The sequence below is a fragment of the Rhinolophus hipposideros genome (assembly GCF_964194185.1).
Source record: "Rhinolophus hipposideros genome assembly, chromosome: 19".
NCBI classification, from domain to species: domain Eukaryota; kingdom Metazoa; phylum Chordata; class Mammalia; order Chiroptera; family Rhinolophidae; genus Rhinolophus; species Rhinolophus hipposideros.
Genome location: NC_138065.1, coordinates 14,425,705 through 14,446,967, shown reverse-complemented (window position 1 = coordinate 14,446,967; position 21,263 = coordinate 14,425,705). Strand labels below are relative to the sequence as shown.

Here is a 21,263-nt window from a genome sequence, read left to right as displayed (position 1 = left end):
GAGACCCTTTGTTTCCCAAATCTGTTACTGAATTTGAAGACACAGACATAAAAGGTCTCACATAAATTCCTTAGTATAAGCTGTTCCTCATCCCCCAGAATTAGCAATTAAACATTCTTATGTCTAGACCCAAGGAAAGACTTTTGTTGTTGCAACTAACTGAAACCATTTATTCACTATCTCTGAAGCAGTTTTGCTTCCTGTTGAAATGTGCTTGGTCCACAACGTATAGTGGATACCCATTGTTCAGCCATATTCACAAAATTAAGTATGAAAAATATCAGCAGTTCACAAGATGCAACTATTTTTGGATTCGCGCCCAAAGGGCCCAGATCCTGGCAGTCGACATAAGATGTGATCCCTTCATAACGCAGTTCTGCTACAAGTATCGGATCCCCTTTGTGAAGCCCATCAGGATGCAGGCAGATTTCTTTTAAAATCAAAGGAGCAAGAAATGCCTTCCTCCACTGTAAAATTTCTACTACCAAGCAATTTGGGTATTAAATATAAATACATATAGTCATAGTATGAATTAAGTCTATTTTAAGTAATTCGTTAACAATAAGATTACAATAGAAAGGAATGATAAAAAGATGAGTTTTCGTTTGTATAATCTAATAGCTAACTAAAGCAGATAGCTTGAACGTTCTCCTAAAAAGAGAAAAGCATTCTACAGCCCCGGCTCCTCCCGCTGTCTTGGCCCCGACAGCCTCCAGCAGAGGCCTGTGCACTGTGGAAACTGCTGGGCGTTTCTTTACAGCACCTCTGCCTTCAGCTCTCGCAAGCCTCTTGACTCAGTATTAGAGACGCAATCATTTAACAAGCTTGTTTTCCTGGTGTAGCACTGCGGCCGAATTAGAAGAGAGGTCTGCCGGCACTGACATGAAGTTGCATGAGGGAGGAGACAGTCAAGGCTACTGAGCCAATCAATATAAAATTACCCTTGTAAATCAGAGCCTCCCAGCCCTTCTCCAGAACGCCTGATGGACGTTGCCCTGTTTCTGTTTCTTGGATGAGTCGTGGCAGTGATTGTTCACAGTGATCCTCAAAGAAATGTAAAATTACATTTAGAATATAACTTAAGAAAGCAAAGATGGATCATATTTCTAAATCAAAGATGATTACAATAGTAAGTTTCTCTAAAGGTTACTTTGAGGGACATTCATTTATGGTAGTCCTTTCTAACCTGGCTTCCACGGAGTTGCTTCAGGTGTCCATGAACTTGAAAAATTGTGTGTAAAATCATGCGTGTGCACATATCCCTTTTCAGATTCTCAAAGGCCATGGAACCCCCAAAAAGGTTAAGAACTCATGAATCGTTTAAGAATACTTCAACCATCCAGGAAAAGGATGTAATTTTAAACCTGGGGACAGGATAGTGACGCTTGGTGCCCACGACGGATTCTCAAGCTGTGATTCAGTTTAGGTCAATGATGAATCTAGAAGCCCCTTTTGCCCATACACAGTTTGAGCTCCTTTTTTCCTCTCAAAAGTACTACTTCCAGTGTTCACTATCTTCCTCGTAATGCCACTGCTTGAAGTAAACTTAGCTACAAAATCAGAGGTATCTTGAGACTGGCTTCTGCTTTGTCTCTTCCAAGGCCCTCCAAGCAATTTTCAAGCCCCAAAGTTAAAAACAGCCCATTCTTCAGCCGTCTAGATAAATAGCAGCTGCCTTGGTCACAAAAATATTCAAAGTGGGAATAGATTCAACTCTCTCCTTCCCACTGAGCAAAGTTCTGGGGGTTGGGAAACAATTTGTTAAACGTTTGGAGCGAATGGTTCCCTCAGGAAAGAGGGAAAGAACCAATAATTTGCTGCTCTGTCATTAAGGAGGTTAGAAAAGTCTTGAAGCAAATCCAAATCTTGGCATTACTCTAACATTGTACATGAAATGTTATAAATTTACTAAATCCCAGGTTCCCACAGTTGTAATGAATTGTCTTCGCTTTTGTTCCAAGTTTCATTAATCTAGGATTATCATTTTTGCATATTTCTGACTCCAAAAGATCTTTAATCAAATAATTTTATAAGCATATCGTAAGAATTTCACAGTACAGCCAATGAAAAGGAACGATCCTCCCCTTCCCCACAAAACTCCCAGTTCCATTTCCTAGAGGCCCACTGCTTATTTTTGTGTACTTTCCAGAAAGTATGTATGCCTTTTGGAATACACGAAAGGTCACACTGTATGTATTATTAGGTATCTTCCTTTTTTCCCATTATCTCGCAGGTAATCCACTTCATTCTTTTCAGGAGCTGCAGCGTATTAATTGTATAACTGTTATTATATATGAATCATCACATAGGGTATTTAGATGAGTTCCATTTGGGGCTGTTCCCATCGGGGCTCTGGTGGCCAATCTGCGTACCAGGGCCTACCCATGAAGTAAATTGCTGGTGGTGGGATTGCTGTTTGGAGGGGAAGTGCTTTTAGAATTTGTAGAATTTAATATTATCAAGTCGCCTGCCAACAAAGCTATACCAATTTATACTTTCACCAGTTGTGTGTGATAGTACCTGTCATCCCCATCCTCACTGACACTGGGGTTTTTTGAACTTTTGGGGGGGCACCATACTAATAGGTAAAAGTATATTTTATTGTTTTGATTTATCTTGAGTTAGGAATACAGATTTATTTTAAAATAAATACTTGTTGATTTGATTTTAAGAATCAGATCTCCTCTGTTTTTTTTTCTCTTAAGCACTTTGTGTCTCCCCCTTTCTTACAATTTTGTTTTGCTCTAGAAATTCATCTTCCTAAATTGTGCATTAAGTAAAATACGTGGGGAGGAGATCAAGTTTTCTTTACATTTTTTTAATCCTTGGTTGCCTGGGGTCAAACTAGTATTTCAGTCGACTCTTCCATCTCTGTAATTTGGCAAGATCTTCTGCAATAGTTCTAATCATTTGATCAGTAGTTTCTTTCAAAATGGTTGCTGTCTTTAGGGCATGATCCAAAGATGAGTTTAAAACCTACAGAGGAAAAGTCCACACATTTTAGTTATATAAATTTACTACTGTTTTTGTTAACCGGATTCCCTCATTATTAAACATTGCAAGGTGGAATTTTGGACTGTTCTATTTTTCCACCCGGTCTATTTCTGTTTTTGAGGGTTGGTTTCCTAGGAAACAAGTCTGACATGGAATATAATTTTTAGGGCAAGGAACAGAAAAAAAGACCAACACATGACTGATGAGCATGAATCAGAGAGTTAGGTCAGGAACCTGCTGGGCTATTTTCCTGCTGTGGAGAAAGATCTGTGAGAAAGAAGAAAAACTCTTAGGGTGGGGTCGGGGGTCATTCAAGAGGACTTAAGGACGTAACCACTGAGGGTCCTGGAAGCAGTGCACAGGCGAGTGGGAGATTTGAAAGGGGCCTAGGATTAGAGTTTCTGGTTTGAAAATAGGAAATGGCTGGCAGCCTTAACCCAGTGTCACTGGAACAGACTGGTGAGCGGCCAGAACAGTCTCCAGTGCTTTCACACCTGGGCCAGGGGAATCCTGGAGCTGAGACACCACCCACAAACACTTTCTCCAGGAAATTTCCCTGGGAACCAATCTAGGAATAATACAAACCACATGGCTATTCAGTCTGTGTGTCTATGTTAGTGCAAAGCACAAACTGTTTTTAGTAGAGCATTTTCAGATGCCCTCATACTGTAATAATTTAAAAGCCATCAGTTGTGTGGTCAAGACCACACTTACAAGCTCCAAGGATTTTAGAACGTTTTTTCCCTATGTCCTCACCTCAGATTCCATTTCTTCGACACTGCTGAAGTTTCTTAAGGACGTGCTGCCAGAAATCCTACAGGAGTGAAAATGGGGTGAGGGTGTAGCAAGGTCTGGACTGTAGGTCGGGAAAGCCTTAAGATTTTTTCTGGAAGGCACAAGCACAGTGCTACTTGTGTAAAGCGCTACCCTTAGCGCTGGGGTTTGTTTGCACTGTGTGTGTGTGTCGGTCGTGAGGAGTCTGCAAGGAGCACCCTCTGCCTGTGTAGCTGTCAGTTACTTTTCAGCTGACCACAGCTGAGCTTCAGACAGAAGTGGTTTCCATGGCCATGAAGGGCGTTTCCTCCAAGAATCTGTCTCCTTTTCTGTTGCCAGAGAAAAAGGCAAGACTCCAAAGAGATTTTTATTCAGTTTTCATTGTTTTGGGGTCAACCTTCTACCTGCATATTTATAAAACAAATACAAATCTGGCAATTGCAGGCACTTTTGGTTAATTCTAGCTTACGCAGCAAGGAGGCAGCAGCACTAGAAAAATAAAAGCAGCACCTCTTTAAGTAAAGAGGCTCCCCTGGACTAGGACACTGTAACTACAACTCTGTCCCTTAGTCTGTAGTGGGTGAATGAGGGCCAGGGTCACTACATACAGTTGTTCAGGTTGTGCACTGCATAGTTCTAGCGGGTTTCATTCACAAAGTCCACATGAAGGACACTGCCTGGAGTCAGACACTACTCACAGCCATGAGTAGTGGCCCTAGGAGGTGCCACAGAACTTTGCCTGACAGGTTGGCCATGGAGTCATCCTCACATCTTCCCCTGGCTTGAGATTCCTTCTATTAAACATTTCTTCGTTGGTACGTTAACAATGCTCGTGAGCAGTATCACCTCCAGAAAGTCTCACTTCAGATGCTTGCGATTCAAAGCTTCCGTTCACCGTCTCTTCCTACCTCATTAACATCAGTTGGTTCTGCAGGTTAGTTTCACACACTGGATCTGCCCTCCTGTCAAAAGACGTGATTCAGCGGCCTCTAGTGAATGAAAAACCCTGGGCAGGCATGGCGGTGCGGTGCGATGGGAAGAGCATGGGCTTCACAATCCTCTATGTTCCCACGTCCAATGAGTCACCACTATCAACAATAATAGCCGCCACTCGCTGAGTGCTTCTTGTGTATCAGGTACCTTCCTAAGTGCTTTGTGTGTTGACTCAATCCTCAATGAGTTCGGCACTATTTTTATTCCCATTTGGGGAATAATGAAGACATATAATGGGGAAAGGGAGGCACAGAGAGGTCAAGCAACCTGCCCAAGGACACAGAGCGAAGACGTAAACCCAAGAAGTCTCCAGAGACCACATGCTTAAACAGCACACCGTGCTTGCTATATGGTAGAGGGTAGTGGGTTCAGACGGAGTGAGTGAGTTCAGAGCCTCGACTCTTCACCACCCTGCTACACTATTGATTCTGCCTCTTAAGCAGCTCTTGAATACTAGTCCCTTTCCGTTGCTGCCAACCTTAACCAAACTACCATCATCTTACCTGAATTTTTACTCTAGCCTCATACGGCATTTGGCCTCTGCTCCGACCTTTGACTCCTCTAACCCATTACCCTCACTTAGTAGTTAGAGTGATCTTTTAAAACACTAAAAAAAAACCTTTAAAAACACCCTGGTTAAAAAACTTACGTTGACCTCCCATTGTACCTAAGAGTCTGAAATCCTGGGGCTGACAAGTCCCTGCACAGTCTGGCCTGGCCCATCCCACCTCCATCTGTCCCATCGCCACTCCCGTTTTTAGGCTCCAGCCATACCATTCCTGAACTTGCCAAGGGTCTTCCCACGTCAGGAAGATCTCTTCGACTGGAGTGTTCTTCACTCTTACCACTACATCCACTGGTTTATCTGTTCAGATGTGTCCTTTGGAGCTCTGCTTCCTTGAACCCCAAACTAGGTAATAGCACTCTATGTGCCCCCTTCTTGGCACTTACACAGACTGGCTTCTCTACCAAAAATATGCTCCACGAGGGCGGGACAGTAGTGGACTTTGTCCTCAGCACTGTGTCCTCAGCACCTAGCACAGCACCCTGTTATTGCCACTCAAATATTTGTTGAAAGAATAAATGAATGATTGAAGTATTAGCCAGACTTCGGTTTGAATCCTGGGCTCAACTTCGTGTAATCTAGATGATTCGGGGCAGGTAATGTAATGCACTGAGCACACAGTATGCGCCCAACCAATGGGTAGACATTTTTGTTATCATTGATAATAGTAAAAGAAATACTTACTTTCCTGGTATGAGTTCATGTTCTTCTTGAGAGGATTTTGAATTTGCTGTCTCGGAACAGATCCATTTTGGCTTTGAACAAGCTGAAAAATGTTAGCTATAATTAAATTCAGGGCAGCAAAAATGATCCCCAAATGGTGGCTATGTGGATATCATTTCGTGAACTTTTCTGTGTGAATGAAATCTTTCATTAAAATTCAATAAATAAGAAAATTGGGCAACAGAAAACAACTTTCTATCAAGTATTTTACATTCAATGAATTCAGGAAAAGAAATTCAACTTTTAAAAGGAGTTTTATTAGCAGACAAGAGACCAGGAGTCTATGTTCCCTGGGTGCTAACTGTGTGACCTGGGCATGCTGTCTTAACTTTTCTGGGCTCAACTACTTCATCTGAAAATGGAGGGATAATATCTTCTAAGAGGTTGAACCATTGGATTCCTGAAGTCCTTTCTAACTTTAGGAGCAAGGATTCCAGGAGTTAGAAACTAACAAGTTAGTCACTACAACAATTCTAGAAAGTAGAGACTAAACAGAAAAGAAAAATGTAGGAAAGTCACCCCTCTCTCTCCTCCTCTTGCCTCTATCTTCTGCTTTCTCCTTCCAGGTCTCCTGTCTTAATTCACTGGTATCTGGTAGCAGTCACCAGAAAGTCCAACTTTAGTCATGCTGACCACCCGGGCTTGAGTTGTGATAAACCGAGGCACTAATGAGCTCAGTCTTAATCCTTTGGTAGTCTCCAAATATAAGTTCGGATTTTATTTGAAACATAGAAACTCAGAGTTAGAAAGGACCATAGCGCCATCTGGTCCAGTTCTATTTAGTCTAGTCTACATATCTACAATGTCCTAACAAAGCACATTACCCTCCAGTCTACAATGCGGCTCACGACCTCCCATGACAGTCTACTCTGTTTCCTGTTCATTCCAATTTCTGGAAGGTTCTTATTTAACATTGAGCAGATGATGCCTCCCTGTGACTTCTGTCCTTTTGGCCACTGAATGTTTACTAATGGAGTTCAAGATCACATTTCAGATGACTCAGTTGCTTGCCTCATCCATATATTGGAATAACAGGTCTCACGAGCTGTAGACCCAAAGACCAAAGAGATAGTAAAGAAACCAGCCCTGTTGCTTCTGCAGAGTCACGGAATGTCACCTTGACAATACATTCAACTGGAGGATTTGGCAGCTGGGGTATGAACTTGTTCTCAAGAAAAGAATAAGTTAGAGAATCAGGTAGGACTGTCTACGGGCAAAATGGGCAGCATTTCCTTCCCTCCTCTGTGTTCTCTTAGCGCTTACCATATTTTGCTATGAACTTTCCTTATTTGGGTGAGTTCCTTTCTCACAATAGATTAAAAACTCCTTGGGAGGGACGAACCATGTCTTACTCATTTTTATTAACAAATGTTTGTGGGATTTTAATTTTTTCCTAAGACAGCAAAATTTTCCATTGAGATTAGCAATAATGTTTAAGGGGTGTAAAAAGAAGTCTGTTTCTTTATATGCTGACTCTCAGTAGGGATATAGTTAAAGCTGTTGCCACTCTTGAATAATAATAACAGTGGCAATTTTTCAGTCAGTCATTTGTTCAGCAAATACTTATGATTTGTTACCAAATTGCACTGATACAGCACCTAATAATTTTCAAAGTTCTTCATTGCTAGGATTTCATATCTCCCAGCCTCAGCCCAGGCTCTTGCCATCCAAGAGTAGAGCTGGATATGGAAGTGTCAGAGGAGTGCTAGAGACCTGGGCAGCAGACCGCAGAGGGCAGGGGCTTCCCCAAGTGGAAGCAGTGGCTAGTGTGATGTGGGTCTCCCAAACCTGGGAGACTAAGTTGTTTACAAAGATGGGATCATGCAGGAGATGTACTTACAAGGTGAGAAAAGTTTATTTTCATCTGAAAAGCTGAGCTCGACAAAGACACAACTTTCGCTGTGATTTAAGTAATTCTGTCCTGGGGTGTTGTATCTATAATGAAATTCTAAAGAAGAAAAGATTGAAAATATGAGTCGTTGCCTGGGAACAACAGCTGTCCCCACTCCCACCTTCTTTTCGAGGCCCCCCCCAGTCTCCCTTGCCTTTAAGCGGTTCTTCATGGCAGACTCTTGGGGAGTTATGAATCTTAGTGCCACAGGTCTCACATTTACCACTCTGCAGCCCAGTGCCAGAAGCGGAATAGCAGCTCTGTCCTGTATCAGGACCTGAAAAAGTCCAATGACACAAAGGAAGTGTGAGTTTTTTGATTAGAGTTGTAAAATGCGTGACAAGTAGAGCCCTAACCATGCAAGGTATGCATTACGCACCAGTGTTGTCTTCCCCAGCTGTGCTACCAAGGGGAGTTGCCTGCCTAAGGGATGACATTTGGGATCCCGGTCTGACAACTGCGAGATGTTTTGATAAGTAACAGTTCTGACTCATGATGAAAGTCTCAAGATTTGCCTCGCATGTGTGGATGCTTAGTAAAGATCTGCTGAATGGATGGATCTCTGAGAATGTGGCTCTCTGAATTACCACACAGTCTCGCATTGGTAATTCTTTTTCCAGTTTTGCCCTGATACATCCACATTCTCTTCTCAGACCCTGCTGTGGCCGAGAGCTTATTTTTATCACCAGGCAGTAGGAAAGATGGTTTTCCCCTACATCAAATTCATAAGCCCGTATAGGAACCTGAATCACAGCTTTGCCGTCATCAGTGCCACGAGAAGCTAGTAGTAGAAAGCGCGTGTGTCTGGTGCAGGTGTAGAAGTTGTTCGGCAGGCCGGGCAGCGGAGCTCTCGAGGTAAGGCCAGAGCGTGGGAGCCTGCACCGGGCAGGTGAGCATGTCATGCTTGGGTGTCCAAGCAACACCTCAGCTCCAGGACTGATGAGCCTGGGGACAAAGCCTCTGCCAATGATACTAGTCTTGTTGCACTCCTGATCACACGCATTCGTAACATTATCTTTGAAAGTGTAAGTCACAAATGGAAGGAGCTTTAGGAAAGCCCTTTCCTTCCCCAAATCTCACTCAGTCCATAGTCATTGAATGCCTTCTTGATCCAGAGCCCAAGAAAATCACAAATAGAAGACGGGCATAAGCTGGGAAGTTTGTGTTGTAGAGTTGAAAGAACAAGAGGTTCACATAGGCCTGAGTTTGACCTGGCTCTGCCATCTATTAGCTGTGATTGTTGGAACTATGGTCCACAAATTCTTTGACATGCTGTTCAAAAAGTAGAGCCTAATTCCTCTCTCCCTAAGTGTGGGCGGATTTAGTGGCTACTTCTAACGATGAAAATAAAGCAGTAGTGATGGTGTAAAAAGGTGTAAAAAGGTACGAGGTCATAAAGGACATAGAAGTTTCCATTCTTGGTCTTTCTCTTGGATCACTTGCTCTGGGGGAAGTTGGCTACCAAGTCTTAATTGATGCCTAAGCAACCAGTGGCCATGTGAGTGACCATCTTGGAAGCAGATTCTCTGGCCCAGTCGAGCCTTCAGATGACATCAATACTGGCCAACATCCTGATTGCGGCCTCATAAAAGATGGTGAGCCTGCATCACCCAGGTAAGCTACTCCCAAATTCCTGGCCCATAGAAACTGTGCATAGTCAATGGTTGTTTTCAGCCATTTAAGTTTTGGGATCATTTGTTACCTAACAGTAGATAACTAATATACCACCTTTTTGACACTGGCAAGCCACTTAATTTCTCTGAGTCTTGGTATCCTTATCTATAAAATAAAGATAAGAATTCCTACCTTACAGGGTTGTTGTGATAGTTAAATGATGTACACTGTAGCAACAATGGCGAAACTTTTGATTTCAGAATCCTTTTATTTACACCCTTACAATTGAGGACCCTAAAGAGCTTCTGTTTAGTTTTTATCTATCATATATCATAATATATGCCATTTTATATACCTGTGCTGAAAATATTCAGTCAGCTGAAGATGGATTGTTAGAGAAATATCTGTATATAAATTTCAAATTGTTTTTATTTATACAGGCCTGAATGGGCAGTCCTGAGGCTTTAAAAAAATTTTTTTAAACTGAGGTATTTTTTAAATATTTTACTTATATCGTTTAAAAACAATCCATTTCGTCTTAACAAAATAATATTTTGATTTTTTTTTCAATTGCAGTTGACAGTACTATATTAGTTTCAGGTGTGCAGCATAGTGGTTAGACATTTATATAACTTACAAAGTTATCCCCCTGATTAGTCTAATACCCATCTGATACCATAGCATCGCTATTACAATATTATTGTAAATTGTACTTGACATCCCTGTGACTATTTTGTAACTGCCAGTTTGTACTTCTTAATCCCTTCACCTTTTTCAGCCCAACAAAATAACATTTTTTAAATGAAAACTAACTTTTTGAAAATAAAAAGATAGAAGAGTGGCAAGTTCCGTGTTTTCGCAGGCAGCTTGAATATCTGGCTTAACAGACGGCAGCTGCATCTCCATTCAATGGGTTGCAATACTGGCCTCGCACAGATATATAGCCAGAAAAGAGCGGACCTCATGGCCCCCCGAAAGGGTCTTAGGAATCCCGAGAGGCCTTCTGGCCACACTTGGAAAAGCTCTACTCTGTTACCACATCTGGTATGTTCAATCAGCAAAACCTATTATTACTATTATTAGAAAATGTATTATCTACAGAAAAGAAATAGAACTAAAGGTGACATCGAAAGAATAGTGAGTCGAAGGAAAGGTTCTTGGCTGACAGTCTGTATGAACCTAAGCCATCCTTGTTAGCTCCTTGGCCCTCGGTTGCCTCGTATAAACTGGGTAAATCAGGCCCAGGTGGTGATTTTCATGCTCGGAAGCTGCCTGAGCAGGAAAGCCTCGGCCCCACCTCTTCCCCACCCAGGGAAGTTCTGCCAGGGGGTGTTTTTCTGCTTAAATTATTTTTGGAGAAAGGCTCCTATGACTAAAAATCACTGAATTCCATGCCCTGGTGTTCTCTGGGTCTCCTCTCAGCTCTAACTATCTTTGCTTCTGTGAACTGTGTCTGGACAAATCGGCAGCAACGCTCGGTGGTAAGTAAGCTTACAGGTGCACAATATGGGTCACGTTGGAAGAATGGGGACACACAGAATTGAGGTCACCCAATGACTGAGACAGTGGAGTCTTGTGATTCCAGCCAGAGACAGGTGTTGGCATTTTTCACCCTACTTCACCAACATCTTATGTAAATCTATTCAATTTTTAATTCTTTACATTTTGGGAGGAAAAACAATACCCATCATGAAACACCCTACTCTAGGGCAATTCCATTTGGAGTAGCAGCAGGTAAGCTGGAGCTCACCATGAGCAGACCCCTTAGAGAGGGACCTTGAAGACAGAGCACCCATGTCCCCAGGCCCCTCGACTTACTGAGAATTGAATCTGGGTGCAGTGCCGTTTCCTGAAGGGCAATGGGAAACCTTCCACGGTTGACCCTTCTATGGCCTTTTTTCTCCATTTTTTGCTTCCTGAAAAAGACCCCATGAGACTCCATGAACTTTCAAGTACACTTCTAGTAGAGATAGTGAAAGCGTTGGTAAAGCTGACATGTTAAGTTTCCTCTATCAGAGCCTGAAACAATGTAGGAGTGGCATGCCATCCTCAACACCTGCCTGTCTGTTTGAGATTCCCTGTGAGAAATTATACCCAGCAGTTTGGCCTGATTAAAATATAGTTACCAAACATTAAAAGTAAATCTGTTTTGTCCACAGAGAATAATATCTAATCATCATATACATGTATATATACATATACATGTATATATACATATATATGCATATATACATTATTATACACAATATCGAAATTTGAAGTATGGAATTATAAAATTTGCAGTTTTCTTCGTATTCATGTTTCAAAATCAGTTTTTATCTGGGGAAGAAGCTGTGCTATATGTATGTCAGTACTGGGTCACATGGCTTTGGCTCCATACATACAAGCTGAATGTATCCAAAAACTCCAGCAAGGTAGATTTTGTCCAGTTGTCTGTGGGACTAGAGGCTAGGGGCCATCTGGGCTTAATTTAGCTGTACAAGGCCACAAGGGGGCATCAGAACAATGGCCTACAGTTATTTACCAGAGGCTTTCTCTGACCTGTCTGTACCTTTTGCCTTCCTCGTTCACAGAAAGTCTTAACTCCTCCAAAGGAATTCTACCTAATAACAATTCTTAAGGTTCTTGCTCAGCCCTTGGGATTCATTAATAGCCCCCAGGGAAAGCTGCTCATTCTTAGTGTCAGGGGCACCGTGCCCAAGATATCCTGACTGAGACTGTGAGCAGGAATGAGACTGACCCAGAATGGGGTGTGAGCAAATGCACGCAGGTCTAACTGTGCCCGGGCCTGCTGCTCGCAGAGAAAGGCTTCATGCTCAGAGTTTGTGAAGTTGGGGGCTGCAAAGCCAAGTTCTTCTCCTCCTCTTGGAAAAACATGCTCTCCTCCTGAGTCACTTATTTTCTCATACTTCATTTTCTGTCTCCACCCCCCTTCTCTGGGGGCATTTGAACATCTGCTCTCCAAAGTGGAAAGCTTGGATCTCACTCAAGTGAGTTCAGTCCAACACATGACTTTCTTTTTCTCCTTCTTTTAAACTTTTTTGTGCACTACAGTCTTCTTGCCAAATATAACAGCAAAGGGCAATTCTACCTGAGAAGACGGTTTTAGTAGCTTAAATCCAAAGTTCTGCATTAGAAATAACACAAAGGCATAATTAGCCTTTGACACATAGCATATGTGTTGTTTATCTGCACGTAAATAGCACTTTACAAATAGCGTGCAAACAGTATGACCGTCAGCAAGCTTCGTAAAGAACATGTCCCATCTGAGAGAGCTAATCTGGAAGAGTAAAGGGTCTATAGCCCTCCATTCAACTAATTCCTCAGGGATTCTGTTGTTCAACGAGATTTCAATTTATAAATCGTGTGTATCTCGTTACTGCCCAGCAGTTGATTCACTGTCAGGTTTGATTTTACACTTGGTTGTGCTTTTCTTTGCATCTTGTCCATCTTGAAAGAATCAATTTAGTCTGGGACATTGGTCCCTATCTTGGTACGTAAGTGGTTCTGTATGGTCTAGACTGGGAATTTGGAAGCGAAACATTCAATAGTTTGAATGCTTAATGAAAATGTCTTTTAAATGTCAATTTTTTATTATACTTAATAAAACTTTTAAAAATCCAAAATCTAGATTTTAGTTCAATAAATAAAAATGGTAGACCTGGGATGACTCAGGGAGTAAGCCCCTTGTACTTAGATTCAAAACTGCCGACTGACATGTTGGTTTAAAGTATTGGTCCCCACCAGAGGACACCCGGTGATTTTTAGCACCAACACCATGCTGTTTCTTTTTCAGGGGGTGGAAACTCAATGGAACACTTATGACAAGTGCCCATTCCTGTGGTAGAATGCTTTCTAACAGGAAACTTCAGTCTTCCCGACCTTCTCATCTGCTTCTATTAGAATCTATCACACATAGGTAACAGTGGTTGCTGCACAGCTCCTCCTTCCTTGACTCTTGACCTTTGACCTTTCAAAGGTACATTAGCTTTGGCACCAGTCCAGGTGCCCCCTGAGCTTAGAGGTGCCACTCTAGCTACCTGATAGAAGCTTCACATAAATGATTCCGAATCCACGTGGACTAACAGTGAGTGTTTCTAAAACATTAAGGCTTTCTCCTTAGGATTTTACATTTACAGCTTTGTACATGATTTACAACTCGTTACCTGAAGATTTCTTGCTGAGGACCGGGAAGGAGTACGCCCTGAGATGCGGGATTAGGTTTATTTCTAGGGGGATCAGGGGGCAGAGGAGGTCCACAACAGGGAAGATTTTCACTCATCACAAGCAGAGAGTAGTGAGGGTGGGAGCTGGTATGCAGTGGTGTACAGTAATATTCCACCTGGGCTGTGTTCAAAGCGAGACTGCAGGACAGACCACCCTGCACATGCTCTAGCCAGGGTTCTTAACCAAGGGGGCTTATCAGAATCGCCACAGGAGATTTAAAACAAAACTTCCCACCAGTGCTCCACCCCTGGCAAGGCGAATATACGAGGTGGGGCTGAGGTATTTGCATTATTTAAACATCTCCCTGGTGACTTTGGTGTTGTCCCCAGTGGAGAACCACTGTTAGAGGTATTTGTAAGTTAGAAGGAAGGCTGGGCTACGTGCCCAGCCCTGAGATCCGTGATTCTATAACTCAGCCAGTGGCTTCTGGCACCAGATTACTTAGTTGACGCCCACTCTCACTGGAGTTATTATCCCAGTACTGGCTCCCACCCACCCACTCTGGGAGTTTAGCAGCAAGAAGCCCTCACCATTCAAGGACCCGATGGCAGAAGGCACAGCTCCGACTGGTTGTCTCTGCACGTTCCTGCCTTCCGGAGGCGCTGTCGGCGTCCCCCTGCACAAAGCACACACAGATGTGACTGTGACCGAGGAAGTGACTCATCCCTTGGCTGCTCACACACAGCCCAGCAAGCAGCTCAGGCTCGGCTGAACTCACCATTTCCGGGCAGCAGCTTTCTGATCCCCTCCCTCAGGGGTCTGTGCTGTGATGGCCTGGGGCTTGGGAAAAGAACCTCCAACACTGGCTTGACTTCTCTCCTTCTCCAAACAGATTTTCAAAGCTAGTTTACAAATGAGAGGATACTTTCCCTTTTTTTTTTCTTTCCTTTAGTTTCAAATTACCCAACGCTGCCCCAGTAGATGGGCAGATTTTAGAAGATGATTTTCAAATCTATTGATCTGGCCACTGGTTAGTAGAGCTCTGAAATGCATTTCAAAAGAAATGCATTAAACTATTAATTAAAACAAGGCTTAGGGACTGTCTTGAGGCCTCAGTCATTGTTTATTATGTTCTTTTTTAACACAAAAAAATGACACTACTGATCTGAAAGGCTGATACCACCCAGAATGTATTTGTTATGAGAGTTTTACCCTTTACATAAACAGAAAATAAAACACTTTTCTCACTATAATAATGTTGGCATAAGCATCATTGTACAGATAGCTTTTTTCCATATCTGAATTACTTCCTTAGGAAATGTCTGGGTCGAAGGTTGTGAACATGTTTGTGTGATGATACGAATTGCCAAATGCTTTCCACAAAAGTTGTGTGAATTACACAGCCACCAACAATGTGGGCGACTCGGTTTGACCACACTTTCCTCTGCATTGGGAATTATCACTGGAAAATGTTTTTGTTCGTTTTAAAGGGGGGTGGTGGAGGCACCTTGTATTAATTAGCGTTTCCTTTGTTATTAAAGGAGATAAATGTTTTCCCATATGCTTATTTATTAGTTGTGTTTCTTACTTGTGACTTTTTAGTCACATCTTTGGTTCATTAATTTTTTTGGAGGGTTTCAGTGTCTCCTTATTAAGAAAAACAACCATTTGCTGATTGTGTATCATGCCAGGTGCTTCTCACGTGGCTTCCTTTATTCCTTCCCACCATCCTGCCACTTTGTCCCCATGTTAATGGCGAATAATCTGAGGCTCAGAGAATTTAAGCAACTTGGCAAGGTCACACAGAGAATAAGGGGTCAAGATGGGATTTGCCCCTTTAACGGTACACTTGTGTTCTTAACCACAATTCTGCTCCTTAGTACACTTGTCAGAGCACTTTGTATAATAAAAATCTCAACATTGAACTTTATTTGCTTTTAATATTTTCCCAGTTGTCTGCCGTGTTTTTTTTTAAGTTGACTGTGGTTTCAGTTTTGCAAACATAAGTTTAAAATGTTGATCTTGTCAAAGATGAGGTGGAAATGGCCAAGAAACATAGGAAAATGGGTTAGATTTCACAAATAGTCAAAGAAATACAGATGAGATCCATGAGATGCCAGTTTTCACTTATTACTTTAGCAAAAATTAGAAAGAAACAAATACCTAGGTGGGGTCAGGTTAGAAGCACCTGCCTTCCCCTGCACAGCTGTGGGCGTGTAAGCTGGCACCACCTTCCTAAGGCCAGTTGATCAGAATGGTCAGCGTGTACTTTCTGAACCACTAGCTGTACTCTTAGGGTTTTATTCTAAGGAAATAATCAACTATGGGGAAAGTTTGCACATGAAATGATGTTACCTGAGGCAGTGTTTATAATATCAAAGAACTGGAAAAAATTAAATGTCCATTAGTAACAGATTAGTTAAATGAATCAGGGTACAGCTGTATAATGAAATACAATGCAGTCCTTAAAAAGGAGGCTGTAGGTTTATTCTAAGTGATGTGTTGAGATCCCCACAATATAATGTTAAATCCAAAAAGCAGATCATAAAACAGTACATATAGTAGGATCCCATTTTGGCAAAAACATGTTATATGTGTGCAGAGAAAGAAAGACTGGACAGATACATACTAAACTATCAGTAATATTCTCTCAGTGAAGGATTCTTTATACTTTTCTCTATTTTCTGATTTTTTTTTCTTTTTGGCCATAAATTATATCGCTTTTGTAATTTAAAAAGTGAAGTCCCCTCCTTTTATTTCCCCCCTGTGCTTTCTTTTATCACTTCTAGGCCGACAGGGGTACCCCTGCTCCACATTTAAGGTAGATTTACATTAGCAGAACGTAGGAGGTGCCACCTGAGTTGGGAGACCTGGTATCCAGTGTCTCTTGTCATTTGCCCTGGACAAGTCTCCTCACCTTTCTAAGCTTCCAACTCCTGCAAAAAGTCTTTGCCTGGTAAAGCTCTGAACCAACAGAATTATTAGTGCTTACTGCATAGTATAATTCTGTCGTCATTTTAGACCCCGGGGTTTTGAATCCCAGTGTTTCCAATTCATTCATAATGAAATCATCTCTACGTGTGCCCCCCCCCCCCACACACACACACAACAGCGTTGGCATCACCTGGGAGCCGGTTAGAAATGCAGACTTGCAGGCTCACCTTGGACCTACCGAATCAAAGCCTGAGTTTCGGTAAGGCCCGCAGGTGACGCCTGGGCCCCCTGCAGTTGGAGAAGCCCTGCTCTAGAACAGCTACCTTCGCAAGTTGGTGCAGAAAGAGTGGGAAATGTTAGCAATACCGAGCTCTCGCCAGCACCACAGCCAGGCTGCCAGTTAGTAAAGGGCCAGGTGATCTTAAGTATGTCGTCGATTTCGGAGTCACAACACGTTCCGGGTGAGGAGTCAACCGCATAAAGGGAACAGAGGACGGCGCTGCGGGACATTATCCTGGAATCCGAAGACGACCTCGAGGCCTTTTGATCTGGTTGGTCTGGTTTTTAAAAAGGGAGTCGGGGAGTCGGGGGGCAGTTTGACTTTTGGAATCAGTTCTGGAGCCCCAATCTGGGGGATTGTTTGGTTTTCCTGTGATCTGGTGAAGAGTCGTAAGGAATTTAAATTCAGCATTCCTGGGACAGTGGGAAGGAGCAACTTGAGGAAGAGGGCGGTGGGGATGTCATGTGGCCACTCGCCTTTTTCCTGCCCTCGCTCCCGCAGGGGGTCACCGGGGCGCCGCGGGGGAGCCGGTAACTTGGGTGCAGGTCCGCTTCTCCGTGGAGCCTCTCGGACCCTCCCGGGCCGGACCGCGTAGGAAAGGGCCTGTCTCTGCCCTTCTGGCCAGGGACTGCGGGGGCCGGGGACCCAGGTCCTACGAGGAGGAGGCCTCCTGCGGCCTTGCGGGGCGCCCTGACCCCCACCCCACGTGGGCCCAGGGCCCCGAAGGACAGCCGGGTGCGCCTTGGGAATCTGGGGGCCGCACACAGGGTCTTGCCGTTAAGGCTGCAGACCCGCGTGGGGGGTGACTCAAAATCATTTCCCCATTCCCGCCACCCCTAAGGCACCCTCACATCCTGCCTGCAGTCCCTTTTCCAGACTTGTCCCCTAGTTGTCTCCTTGTCCCCCAGAACTCGGTTCAAATCTGACCTTCTCTGAAAAACCTGCCCCCACCATCTCTCCCTCCTGACCCTCCCCTCCCACACTTGGTTTCTTTTGGTCATATCACAGCACTTAATAGTCAGGGTAGTTAACATCCGGGCCTACTTTACCTCTATCAACTCATTTGAACCTCAGAACCATTTCTAACAAGCTCCCAGGTGGTGCCCCTGCTGCTGGTCTGAGGAAAGCACTTGGGAGTTTATTTCATTACAATGGGAAATACTGGGTCTAAAATGATAACGACAAAATTATAAGCAGTGAACAGTAACTCTGTTGGTTCAGAGCCTTCCAGTTTGCAAAGACTCTTTGCAGAAGAGGAGGCGGAAGGTTAGGCAGGAATTATCCTCATTTTACAGAAGAGGAAACTGAGGCACAGAGAGGCTATGTAACTTTCCAAAGATCACAAAGCTGATAACTGACAGAGCCAGTATTTGGACCCAGACAGTCTGGCTTCAAAATCATAAGGAATGTGTTATTACTTCCTGCATCGCCCTTTTAACAATCTCTAATTACATGTTAATTGTGTTTGTTCATTGTATGCATCCCTCACAGGATGGAAGCATCTTGAGGGTAGGTGATTGTCTGCCTTGCTTATGTTTATTTTCCCCAATACCTAGAAAAGTGCCTAGCATTTAGCAATAAATATTTGCTGAATGAATGAATAATACAAGCAGTAGACTCTTTTCAGGGCTACTTGCCACAAAGTTATAGAGTTCTCATCACTTCCCAACAGTTGCTATACACTTGAGACTATAAAATTTGCATAGTAAAGAAGAGCAAACCCAGACCTGAGGGAGCTGCTGGGCGGAAGGCTAGGCTGACTCACTGGGCTCCCTCACACCACCTTGAAGCTTATTTGGGTTCTTGAGTGGAGGGGTATCATGCTGTGAACCTTGGGACTGCTTCTGAAGCATTGACATCATTTATTAAAACCACACTGGCATAGAGTTTCCAATGCTGAGCACTCAGGCCGTACGAGGCATTCAGTCAGATGTTTGGGATACAAAATCGGGTACAAAGACACAATGATAAATGAGACACAATACTGTGGGGACACAGGCCAGAGCAAAGAATTCTGCCTGGTGTGTGGGGGATGGTGATGGGGATGGGGGCTGAGGGTGACGGTTATATGAATGGTGTAACTCTGAAGCTGGGCTTCAAATGATGAGATTTTGCCAGGCAGGTAAGTGTTTTGAGGAGGCAAACACACTTCTTTGGAAGTGCTAACATTTATGTAATCTTCAACATTTTGTATTTAACTCTGACAAAAGCCTATTCAAGTTTTGAATATCAGACACAGGCTGTGTCTTCCAATACTGTCTGAAACAAAAGAATCAATTTAAGGCAATTATCCAGATGATTCACTTTCTCAGAATTTTAATGCAGTCTGAAATGTTCTGCTGGTGGAGGCTACAAAAACAAAAATGTAAAAGACAGTGGTGATTGATTTGAATTCCTAATCTTGCATATGTAAACAATCCAAAAGAATTTAACTTGAGAGAAAGAAAATGCAGAAGTGGATTAATGGAAATAGTTTTTCACTGAGTATGTCATTCTTTATTTAGAAGAGGGAGTAGAAAATCATTAAGAGGAAAAATTATTTCTTCCAGGCAGAATTCACAAAAATGTTACTATTTATCCAGAAGAAATAGCCCTTCAGCAGTTCATCAGTTTAAACTGCATTGTTACAGCCTAAACTAATAAGATATTTCAAAAACCAACACTTGAAATAGCTTCTAATTTTCAAAAGCTGGTTCCATTTTAAATAATATGATTCATGGGACTTTGGAAACTTAAATTTCCTGAAATATTAAAATAGACCTCAGTTATTCCATGAATTAGAATTCTATAAATGCACAAAACCCACTTTTCCTGGCATGAAAGTAGGCTGCGGGTGGCTGTATTACCTCATTTGCGGGTGGAGAGGGTGTAGATGCCAAGTCATTCAGGAGGGTTGGAGAACTGACAGGAAGAGAGCTCACTGAAGTTTGTTTGTCTTCATCAATTTTCTCTTTAACGTCTTCAAGCAGCATCTCCACCTTGAAGATTTCACCTTCCCCTTTTCTAAGTAAACATAAGCAGACAGGCATCATATAGGGTATGAAGTCAACATTCTAATTAGCAACAACATTTCTTGAATATACCATTGATCTATATTATGAAGGTGGTCTGTCTTCAGACAGTAAGGATAATGGAGACCCTCCCTGACAGGCATCCTGTTTATAGTTTTACTCCATAGGCCTGTGCTCTAATCTTTATTTTGTTATTCATTAGTTGTGTGTTCTTGGATAAATCACTTAATCTTTCTATACTTCCAGTGTCTTAACTAAAGCAGGGGACAACAATACTTTGCTTATGTGGGTCTGATTATTTTGAGGTCCTTTCCAGTCCTAAGAGCTACGATTCTATGGAAATAATTTTTTATGTCAATTGAAAAAGAGAAAGAACATAAAAATATCAGAATAATTTAATTCACAAGCTTGAGCTATAGGAATATGAACATATGTGTATATGTGTATAAACATATGTGTATATGTGTATGTGTATATAAATATATATTTTACTCAGCAAAGAGAATCTGTTTTCCTCAAATCATTACATTTACATAAATTTACCTTGTGTTAATTCACAAAGAAAAATTTCAACAAATTCCAAAATATTAAAAATTATACCACTGCTTTCCCATTAAGGTCAAGAACAAATCAAGGATGTCCCTTTTTACCACTCCTTTTCAACACTGTACTAGAAGTCCTAGCTAATACAGTAAGACAGGAAAGGGATATAAAAGATATAGCAACTGGAAAGGAAAAGAATAAAACTATCTTTGTTCACAGATGACATGGTCATCTGTAGAAAATCCTAAAGAACTGACCACAAGAAACTCCTGGAACTATTAAGCAATTATAGTGAGGTTGATACAGAGTTCATATACAAAAGTCAATTGCTTTCCAGTATACCAGCAATGAACAAGTGAAATTTAAAATTAAAAACACAATACCATTTATATCAGGATCCCCCCAAAATTAAATACTTAGGTAGAATATAATAAAATATGTATAAGATCTGTATGAGGAAAGCAACAAAACTCTGATGTATGAAATCAAAGAACTAAATAAATGGAGAGATATTCCATGTTCATGGATAGGAAAACTCAATATTGTCAAAATGTCAGTTCTTTCCAACTTGATCTAAAGACTCAATGCAATTCCCATCAAAATCCCAGCCAGTGTTTTTTGTGGATATTGACAAACTGATTTTAAAGTTTAAATAGAACCTGAAAAAAAATAATAATAATTTTATATGGAGAGACAAAAGACCCAGCATAGCCAACATAATATTGAAGCACAAGAACAAATTTGGAGGACTGACTCTACCCAACTTCAAGACTT

General features: G+C 42.2%; 1 protein-coding gene across 1 annotated transcript in view; it reads right to left on the bottom strand.

Annotated features, from left to right (window-relative positions):
- Positions 1-2,844: 2,844 nt before the first annotated feature.
- Positions 2,845-21,263, bottom strand: part of AKNAD1 (AKNA domain containing 1) — a gene marked incomplete at both ends in the record, with an annotated part of 34,590 nt that continues 16,171 nt past the window's right edge. The window contains 9 exons of the mRNA XM_081026175.1: positions 2,845-2,976; positions 3,751-3,880; positions 6,011-6,092; positions 7,890-7,997; positions 8,095-8,217; positions 8,320-8,955; positions 11,373-11,470; positions 14,312-14,397; positions 19,782-19,938. Coding sequence (XP_080882301.1) covers positions 2,845-2,976; positions 3,751-3,880; positions 6,011-6,092; positions 7,890-7,997; positions 8,095-8,217; positions 8,320-8,955; positions 11,373-11,470; positions 14,312-14,397; positions 19,782-19,938 — 1,552 coding nt within the window. The remainder of the gene's footprint in view (positions 2,977-3,750; positions 3,881-6,010; positions 6,093-7,889; positions 7,998-8,094; positions 8,218-8,319; positions 8,956-11,372; positions 11,471-14,311; positions 14,398-19,781; positions 19,939-21,263) is intronic.